Consider the following 10,644-nt stretch of genomic DNA (forward strand, 5'->3'; position numbering starts at 1 on the left):
CACACATACATGCATGCATTAAAAAAAAAGTCCTTAAGAACATCCTCCAACAATAAAAGCCACTTCTTTGCAACAAATTTCTTCAGGAAAATCTGGAATTTTTAAGAGCAAATTTCTGACACCCCATCATCTTTCAGCAGGTAAGACCAACTGAGCTGGAAAGCACACAAGCTGCTCTGTAAACATCTGTTGAAATATGCAGAGCTGTGAGTGTGTAGGAGGATCCACAGCAGTCACCTGCAGGAAGGCACATATTGCCCTGTAATAGTCACAGCTAGTCAATGACATAACGATTTCTGCCTTTAATTAGACCCATGTTTTACTGGCTCTGAACACAATAATGTTTTTCCTCGTAATTCGATGACTAGCAACGTCAGCCTTCTCAGAAGCACGTATTCTTGGTGCCGGCCCTGGCTGGAAGGCTGCTGTTCAAAGCATTATTCGTCAATCCTTACATCCACTCCCAAATAAAAAAGGGGAGGGGAAAAAGAGAGAGAGAGAGACAGTGAGACGGAGAGACGGCTGACTTCAGTTTCAGCTTACCTCCAACATGAAGCCCTTACCCTGTTCCTTCTTTCACGCGTGAATCAACTTCAGCACTTGCTTAACAAGCATGTAAGTCAACAAGACTAAGTCCACAAGTTTAAGAGGCATTAAACTTCTGTGCTGACACCACATTACATTTCTTACAAATTCTAATACAGTTGTATTGTACCCGAGGTTTTTTTCATTTAACAAACTCGTCACGAGAGCAGACTGACTTTCTTCACTGATCCAAATATGGGTCCAAATCCTGACTGAGATGTTGGAAATGTATACCGCTACAGCAGAGCTCGTTTCACCTTTTTTTTCCGTAAGATTAATTATATTCAGCAGGCTTAGGTGCTAAGATAAAAAACAAGCAAAAAATTAATCTTCATTTTGACTACTGCTACTTCCTATGAACTTACCAGTCAGTGCTAGGTATCTTTATTTTATTATCTGATACACACGCACACAAAGAGATAGAGATGCAAACACACACACAACTATATTTATCAGTAAGTATCACTAACGCTAATATAGCCTGCAGCTGATTGCATTCACCAGAACAGGAATGAACAAAAATGTCTGCTTAGCTTGTTAATTAGAAGAAATTTATAGACCACAGAAGAAACAGAGCATGCAAAAGCTGGCAATCAAACCTCTTTTAAGTAACAGCAGAATTACCACTGGCTTTTAAGGAAGTCTGAGGGGGAAAACCAGGCATCGAGTGTGCAAGGAATAGAAAACACCGAGGAGTTCTAGTGATCTGCTGAATCACCTTAATCTGTGAGCAACGGAGCAAGACGGGAATGAGGGGAGGCAGTGATGATATTCTTAACATTTCATTGTGCTGACAGAAAAATTATACAAATACAGAGCAGACCCAAACAATTACTGTGGATAATACCTTCGAGTAAAGCTGAAAGGACAGAACTGAATCACTATGTTGACTTTTAAAACACTTTTCCCTGTCCCCTACTACCCCCCGTCCCAAACGATTCAGTCATTTTACACTTCAAAGATGGAGCCTCCTGACCATGGACTACCTTATTTTCTACAATGCCATAGAGCATCTCAGCTACACAGGACCACGCTACAAATAAACAACATAAGCTGGAAACTAACCAATGTAAACAATGTAAAAAAGAAAAAAAAAAGACATAAAAAATAGGTACCAAGGAAAACAGTACACAAGGTTAACACATACTCAATATTTAATACTGAAGCTCTGACAGTACGTTACACTGCAGACTGTCACTAGCACACAGCCACAATATTCCAGACTCTCAGTATCAGAATCAACCCTTCCACGAAGCTGACGTCTCATCTATGTGGTGCTGGATCCACTCAAGATACTGACTAACTTTGGTGTAGACTCCAAATTTCTCCTTTCTTCCACAGCCTTCACCCCAGCTCACCAGTCCTACCAAAAACCAAGTATCCCTATACTTAGTGATCATAGGGCCACCGCTGTCCCCACTGCAGGAATCTTTTTTGTCCCCCAAGCTCCCAGCACACAGCATGTTGTCAGAGATAGCAAATCTCATCGCCTGGGCACACTCGTTCCGGGGAACTATAGGGATTTGAATATAACTGAGGAAAGTAGAGTAATTGTTGTTAACGTCACTTGTGCTGCCCCAGCCAGTTACCACCATCTGCTTCCCGCTTCTTGTCAGCTCCTGTTCTGCCAGGTCGCGGCTGGGAAGGCAGATAGGGAGCGCGTATTTGTTATACATCACGGGCTCAGCCAAGTGCAGCATGGCTATGTCATTATCGGAGGTCTCCTTGGTGTAATTTTCGTGGCTCACACATTTATCAACCCAAATGGTTTGCTCCTCTGCCTCAGTACGGACACGGTGAAATTTACCTGGAAGAGCAAACAAGAAGATGACAGACGCTGCCGAATCTTCCTTCAGCTTGAACACTAAGGAGTATGGATTACACTGGGCTTTAGGACCGTACTTCGCTACCCCTTGCAATATAGACATTTCTTCATTTTTTGTTATAGGTTAAACAGTGGACAAATCTGTAAATTTCTGTAGTTACCCAAATCATGAATACATACAGCACTACGTGAATTAGTGTCCTGGAGCTACCGTCATCAGTTGAGAAACTGAAACGCCCTGTTGTGTTCATATTATAGTACACTTGTGCAACCTGAGAGATCTTCTTCAGGAGGAAAACCACCTTCTTGGAGTCAGCGTTAAAAGCTGGGAGAACAGGCACACAGCAACAGCACAGGAGTCTGCGCTGTACAACCACTGCCCGAATGACTGAACTTCAGGATTTTTAAGATAAAGATGACTGACTGGTAAGGCTACTCCCTTCTGAAATCTTGCATCTGTGTTTTAAGGAATTTTTGACTACTTAAGACTTCTCAGTTATTACTCGTGCTACGCGATCAGGGTCATTTTGTGGGCCCAGCAGTTATGGAACAGTAAGCCATACTTTTCAACTAAGCTAAAAAAGGCCAGAAAGGCAAGAGCAAGTCATTTGTGATACACTGGAGAAGAAAAGACAGAGACAGGTCTCTGACAGGCTGTGAAGAGAGAGCCCCAAGAATAATTATCAGTGGCTGTCACTTTTCTGAACCGTGCTGGTGGTTAATTTAAGCTTCTTATCAATATCAAGGCCTACTTCAGGATGCACTTGACAAAAACACTTCTTTGGAGAACTGTCCGTTATGCACACCTAAGCTGCCGGCAGGCACGCGTCCCAGCACGCGAGGCGGCAGGACATCCAGGCTGACACCCCACCTCTGCCTACGCTGCACGTGGGTGGCAGAAGTGTCCTTTCTCCTTCTCAGTCTCTTTATTAGGTGAGCCAGAAGTTGCTTTTTATCACCGCCTTCTCAGATGTGTGCTTCACAATATTATCCTGCAAATTTGTTCCCCCAACTTCCCCATTAACTTTTGCTTTCTTTCGGTCTTATTTGAATCCCTCCAGATCCTAACTCTAAAGCCAAGTTGCTCCGACTCTGCATGACCCAGGTCTTCTGAAGTCACTTTCTTCAGCGTAAGCTCCTCTGTGCTTGAGCCTGGCAATGACATACTGCAGCTGTTTGGCTTTTTTTTTTTTTTTTTTCCTGTAAAAGAGTCAGTGACTCCAAGCATAGAGACTTTATGATCCGCAGTAGTTCCAGAAATAAATTCTCAAAAGATCCCTTAAGTCCAGCTTTGGATCTTGGACTTCCAGAGCAATTAATTCTGCCGCTGTGGTTGGGGGCTGACTGGTCTGACTAGGGGCAGGGGTTTATTCCCATCTCACAGAATCACAGAATGGTCAGGGTTGGAAGGGACCTCTGGAGATCATCTAGTCCAACCCCCCCGGCCAGAGCAGGGTCACCTACAACAGGTTGCACAGGACAGCGTCCAGGTGGGTTTTGAATGTCTCCAGAGTGGGAGACTCCACCACCTCTCTGGGCAGCCTGTTCCAGTGCTCCACTACCCTCAAAGTAAAGAAGTTCCTTCTCATGTTAAGATGGAACTTCCTATGTTCAAGTTTATGCCCATTACCCCTCGTCCTATCACTATCTCGAGATATAAAACTCTGCTTTAGGCCTCAGAAGAAGACTTGAACAGTCAGATCACCTCCTGTGAGGAAGGCAGTTTAGTTGTGTAGGAGCATACTTTCTGCCAGGCTTCACGTGCTCTGCCCACAGGCATGGCCATAAAGTGTCTGTATCCTGAGACACCTACGAACAAGCGGGTGACAGCTTTCGCACTGCTGCTCCTGTAGCTACAGCTCCCCCCGCCCCAGAGAAAACCCTTTTGGACTTTTGGCCATGAATACTTCCTTTCTCACTTGAGTCATCCACCCCAAGAGTTTCAAATTCCAGAAGTCCTACCCACACACGGATGTACTGAACCTACAGGCTGTGTGAAATGTATCTGGTTCCTTCCACACAATAAGGAGCATCGTAATCTTGTCGCTGGCAGAAAAATATTAACTGTGAAGTTCTACATAAACAAGGGAAGTGTGAGACCTGTTCTCTGAAGGGAGAGACAGTATTTTGAATTGAATCATGACATTCACCTATCTGCTCTGTTTTCTTAGAGCTCTGAACACACTTCTGGATGCTTTTAAGCTGGAGATGCAGGAACAAGAGCCACAAACAGGAAAACTGGGTTGTTCTCAAACCCATCTTCCAAAACATCGCCTACTCTGAGGTCTAACTGTTCACTTCAGACACTAAAAAGCCACATGAGTCCTGCTACAGGACTACTCCCCAAGCTCACGAGTGCAAACCCAGATGCAAGCTTCCACTTCAGTTTTGCTCTGAGAGTTTTGCAGCAGAGAGCTGCAGCAGGATGAGTCCAGAACCGTGCTGAGTACCCCAGCCTGAGCGAGGCAGGTCGAGTATCACCTCTGCAGTCTCAGTACGAACACCTTCATCGCTGTCCTGGAGCTCACATCTGTCCTCACAGCCACCGCAATGTCTCCATTCTAACCACTTCTCCGTGTATCTCACTAGATGTCTCCAGGGTTTAGAGCATGCGTTTTTCTGATGAGAACTGCTTTTCTGGTGGCAGTAAAATGCCCCAAAGATACATGTAAAAGGACAACAATGTGATGTTAGGCTGAGTCTTAAAAAGATTCCCTTCTGCTTGACCTGGAGGATGATTTGGAGAAGATTCTCTTCTCGTGAAGTCACAGGTTGTGGTCATCTCAGTCCCACACCCCACCCCCGATACCACAGTAAAAGACCCTTCTGTGGTTTCCACCTCGCCACAGCAATATTGCTCAAGACTGAATGAGAAGGGCTCTCCTCTCATGGGTCACGGCTCTCAGTCCATGACCACACACTTGCTTCTTCCTCTGCTAATAAGGAAGGTCTTTTGGGCAGCTAGGAGACTGAAAGAAATTCAAGCCCATATTGCTGATCATCCTTACGCTATAAATTACTCCATATACACACCCCAAATTTATGGGTGAGATGTCTCTTGAGTTTCATTTAAGCCACAGAAAATACCTTCTCAAATCAGCGTTCTCAAGTGCTGACGTTTTTCTTGACCCACCAAAAATCACTTTTTATTTGGACAGCACAGGACTGTCTTGACGGATCCCACCCTTTCTCTCCTTGCTGCAGAGCTCTGGGCATGGCTATCCCACCCGAAAGCTTGTCAGACTGCACAGACCTCTGCCAAGACCTGCAGTACGAGGTCAGGGTGGAGTTATCAAAGTGCAGCCTCAATACTTCCCCTAGTTACCATTTTCCCACTGACCCCAACCCCTTCAAGTTACACTCAAAGCTACATCTAGCATGCAGAGTATTCAAACACCGCATCTGATGCTTGCTTTTCCCCTAAAACATTCCAAGATCCTTTACCAAGCAAATTGAACAGGTTTCTTCTTCTTGGGCCTCATTAAAACTAAACAGACATATTGGCAAACACTTAAAGGGAAGAAAATTACTTACTAGTAACTGGAAGTGCTTGGAGATGTGTACTCTGTATGCATATTTCCTAACTACCACACGCACTTCTACTTTGATGTCCCTCTGCGGAAAAGGTGGGTATTCTGGCACTAAGAGGACCCAAGGGTATATCACATGCTTTTCCATTCATCCCTTATGTTGAACAACAGAGAATGTACACAAACACATCCATCCGTACATGTCTTACTGTCTTGGTTCTCAAACACTTGCACATCCACAGTGTATGCGGAACGTGCATACAGGCAATACATATCCAAGGCTGTGTATACAGACAATATATTTGCAAGACTTTCCACAACTACTGGGAACAACCTATCTTTTCACTAACGGAGAAAGAAAGCAGTTGAGCTTTTATGCCGCTGTCACCAACAGTAGATAGAAAACACTAATAAAAATAATACTACTTAAGTGTGAATAGAACAGATTTTTTTTGTCTGTTAATTCAGGAGCAGTACTGTACTTGACATAAATGTCTTCATGCTTATGAGCAGCAGTGCCAGTAAAGGCAGTGTTGCCATTCTGCAGCACCTCTCCTCCTTCTCTACTGAAACTCTCTTAAGTAATGGTGTTCAAATGTGTGAAGAGGCAGGAAGAGGTACTGTGACATTCTCTTCCTGGGATCAAGACTTTTTCAGTATTGGGACGACCTTGAATATTTTCATCACCAGAAAAAAACAAGCAGAAGAGACCTAGTCTTTCTATTTTATAGACAAGTAGCAGTGCTCAGAAGACATTAGCTCTCTTCCATAGTAAGGCTGATAGTGGCTCAAATGAAAGCAGATTTTTATTAAACTTTTTTGTTTTGTGCTAAGGTGCATAGGTCTACTTCCTAGACAACCTACTCCTACAACCAAGGCACTTTTGTCTTCACAACCTGCTGGTCTTTCTCCTGAGATTATAAACCTTGGCAATAGAACAGTTATATTTAAAAAAACAAGGACAGACATTTTTTTCCATACCAAGTCTCACTTTGAGCCCCTCTTCTGCCTCTGCGCAGTGTGCTGCCGTTAGGACCCAAGATGGATGGATGAGAACACCCCCACACAGAAATCTCCCCTTGCTATTCTGCAGCATAATCTGAAACAAAAAAAAAAACAAAAAAAAAACCAAAAAAAAAGAGAGGTCTGACACTCCATGAAGCATGGCTCACAAAATACTGTACACATTCTTCTTTGTGGCTGCAAAATGCCCAGATGTGTCCAGCACCAAAGCATGTCGCATTCATTGAAGCCAGAGCTCTACAGTGAGACAAAAGCACCATGAATAAGGTCTCTGTGGAACACCTACAGAAAAGGTTTGAATATTCTTCCTGAATGAACGCTGGCTTCATCAAAATCAGCACGGGACAATGCTGGTCACTGCAAAGCAGCACTTTGGTACCTCAAAAGCTTTGAAACACAGAGCTCCAATCAGGGGATTATTCCTGTGTCCACAGCACACCAGAAGACAGTGCGTCATCTCAGGCTGCAGCTCTCACGCTATGGTGTAAAAGAGCCTTTAATGTCAAAAAGAATCAGGCCCCCCTATATGCATTCACTAGTTCCACGATAAGCTCTGCGAGGTCTCCCCTTTCTCTGTCATGTCTAGCAACGGAGGAGCCTTTCTGGAGCAGCGAGCCAGGCAGAGCCGTTCGGGAAGAGCCTGAACTATCCTTACCTGCCAAGGGCTGTCTCCCCTTCTTCCTGCTTTCCCCTCAATGAGCCGAATATTGAATCCTGCTTTGGCTTCAATGTAGTCCATTTTCACTCTTCCACAGGGGAACTCCACTACAAGAGGCGCAGAGAAGTTAACTAACAAAGACCAGATCACCCAATACAAAACCTCTTTCTACAGCATTCCCTCCGTCTCTCTAACCTAGGCAATGCTATCCAGTGGCTTCATGGAAGTCCCTCAATGCTTTTCCTGATTCCCCTCTGCATGTCTCCATGAGGCAAACACAGGTTAAAGGCCATAAAGTGGGTATGGAGTTGGGAAATGCAGCACAGAGTTACTCTGCATGGAATGGATGTTCTGAAAACCAGTACAAAGCGCACTGCAGACAATTCTCCCATAAAACCCTCTTATGTCATGTCTGAATAATCCCCCGTCAAATCTGGACTACGAACATCCTCCTCTCACCTACAGGCTTGCACATGGTATGGTCATTCATCAACTGATACCCAGACGCACAGCTGCAGTAGCGGCGCTGGTTGGCAGGGTCATCCCTGCAGAAATGTTCACATCCTCCATTATTGACAGAACAGTTGGTGTATTTGACCTCTGCAGAAAAAATGAACAGCAAGAGAGACATGAGAAGCTAGAAAGCCAAAGAGTCACAGGAAGGTCAAGTGGCAAAAGGACATCCTGACTTAAGTGAGCAACAACTGACATTGGATTTGGGATGACAGTTGTAGGCTTTCATGGCACTCGGGCGCTGAGACAGCAAATAGACCCCGGTCCAGAATAAGGCAGTGGGGAGATGAAAACAGACATTACTTTCAGGGCAGGTAGACTGGAGAACAGAAAACTCACTGTCACTGAGTGCAAGTTAGACAGTGCAAAGTGTTGATGAAACATGACATATATGCTCATCCCTAAATATACTATCCAGCTTTTGTCCAGGAAGAAATTGTCACAGGAATGACAATCAAATATTTGCAGTGGATTGTTTTTTCCCTTATATTGTAAAAAAACCCACAATCATCCTGTGCTGACTGTGCTAAAGTAAGTGAAAACCCTGTGTTACAAAATTATTTCCAGTATTGTTGTAAAATTTAGGTATCTCAGATCTCCAAACCTCTCCCACGGCAACACAAAGTTCCTTTTGCTTTAGATAACTGCAGATAATCCTTTTACCGCATCATGAAGAAAGAGAGAAATCACATTAGTAAAGAAAGCAAGTATACTGTGCAATGACAAAAGCGTCCACCCCTATTACATGGAGATCCCGATCACAAAAAATGTTATTTTACAGTGGATTAATTACCGTAATTGCACAAAACCCCTTCCCAGCCTTTGCTGCAGATGCAGGAAAATTTTCCAATATTGTCCTTGCAGATCCCATTGGAACAAGGCTCTGGGTCACACTGATCTCCATCTGAAAGAGGCAGGAAAACACAGTCCCCAAAATCCTACAGCGCTCCCAGATCAAACATTAACACAAACAGACCCTCCCAGATTCCCAAGCATCATCCATGGTTTCTGCCACCAAATGGCGATACCTCCGTGGTGCTGGCCCGGAGACAGGGTTATGTGGGTTCTGAATTACAGCTGCAGAGTGAGCGGAGTGGGCAGAAGGGGAAGAAAGAGCAAAACCTGAGTCAGACGGGGCAGAGGCAGAGGCAGGTTACTGCGCAGGTGGAGAGCAGGGTGGGGATCCTCTCTGGACCACGTCAGGCAGGGGAGTACCAGGGAGCACTTTTGCCCAGTGCCTGAGCTCTGGGGAGACGACTGATGGTAGGCACAGATGCACCTCAAGTTTTTTAGGGAGGTTGCTTGTATGATAGGACAGGAAAACATTCTTTGCACACCCCATATAAGATGGAATGAGAATTTGAATCAGTATGTGATAAATGGCAGCAGGAAGGCTGAGTACTAGTTACTCTTGAGGAAACACAGAGAAATTATTAGGAAAGTCTTCTACTTACCTACATACTTGCTCCAAAAATTTCGCTGTGAAGAAACAAAACTTACATTAAGGCTAGAAGGAGATTTTTCACAATCAAGGGATTTAAAGTCTATCGTGGTCTTGCCCAACAGAGCACAGTATCCTGGTCAACAGCATCGGTGTCATTCTTCTTGACAGCATAGTGAGTGGCACTACAAACCAACAAAACTGGCCAACTCAAACGCTCATGTATTGCCCGTACTTGGCACAGATCCCCCTGCCCAGCTTGCAGACCCACCAGCACCACAATCCCTCAATATCCCCACTGCTTCTCTGTTTTCTTGTCTCTTACTGCCAGGGAAGTGTCACTTGTGTTGTTGAGCACACAATTCGTTTGTGCCCAGTTAGACAAAATGTCGGCATCGTGAAGAAAGACCCCACTCCACTCTGGGGTCTATGGGCCAGCAAGGACTGGCTCATCCTATGTGGCAAGCCTACTCTGCTTAACACAGTAAGAAAAAGTCCAAGCCAACACAATGACTGGGTGTGGAAAGGGGCAGCAATCAGTGATGTTCACAATAAAGGTAGTGTCCAATTGAAAATATGAGGTTTGGAGAAAAAGACCTAGTGATAAGAGAAAGGTTTGTCAGGCACAGGTGGGAGACTGGGGAGAAACAGTGAAAGGCAGCCAGAGCTGGAGAATGCACAACAGAGGGCAAAGGACTAGAAGGACCAGGAAAAATTCAGTGGCAGCAAGAATAGCCACCGGGGTCAAGCAGGGATTGGCATTACCTGGCTGGGACCTAAACCTCACGATTAGGTCAGGTGGGACACGCATGAGCAGCCAAGTTTTGTGGCCCATACAGGTGGTAACTTGTCAATCACTGTAACACGATTACATTCAAAACCATGCCTACACCTTAGGAGTCAGGAGTGATGCACATTCAGTGCTGACAGCAAGATCTCCTATGCTCCGCATTGCAATACTTTAAGAAAACAAACAATTGGTAAAGTCCAATGTTCATCCTTAAAAAAAACCAACTTACCGTTGCTTCCTTGGTTTCAAATATCTCACTGGCCTCCTCAAAATCACACC

At 44.7% G+C, this 10,644-nt stretch overlaps 1 protein-coding gene across 1 annotated transcript in view; it reads right to left on the bottom strand.

Moving 5' to 3' along the window:
• Window positions 1–1,725: 1,725 nt before the first annotated feature.
• Window positions 1,726–10,644, bottom strand: part of PROC (protein C (inactivator of coagulation factors Va and VIIIa)) — a 9,701-nt gene continuing 782 nt past the window's right edge. The window contains exons 3-9 of the mRNA XM_009886520.1: window positions 10,595–10,644; window positions 9,589–9,613; window positions 8,928–9,038; window positions 8,081–8,221; window positions 7,619–7,728; window positions 6,922–7,039; window positions 1,726–2,392 (exon numbers count right to left, since the gene is read on the bottom strand). Coding sequence (XP_009884822.1) covers window positions 1,824–2,392; window positions 6,922–7,039; window positions 7,619–7,728; window positions 8,081–8,221; window positions 8,928–9,038; window positions 9,589–9,613; window positions 10,595–10,644 — 1,124 coding nt within the window. The 3' untranslated portion in view covers window positions 1,726–1,823. The remainder of the gene's footprint in view (window positions 2,393–6,921; window positions 7,040–7,618; window positions 7,729–8,080; window positions 8,222–8,927; window positions 9,039–9,588; window positions 9,614–10,594) is intronic.

Source organism: Charadrius vociferus, unplaced genomic scaffold, assembly GCF_000708025.1.
Source record: "Charadrius vociferus isolate BGI_N301 unplaced genomic scaffold, ASM70802v2 scaffold1346, whole genome shotgun sequence".
In the NCBI taxonomy this organism is placed as follows: domain Eukaryota; kingdom Metazoa; phylum Chordata; class Aves; order Charadriiformes; family Charadriidae; genus Charadrius; species Charadrius vociferus.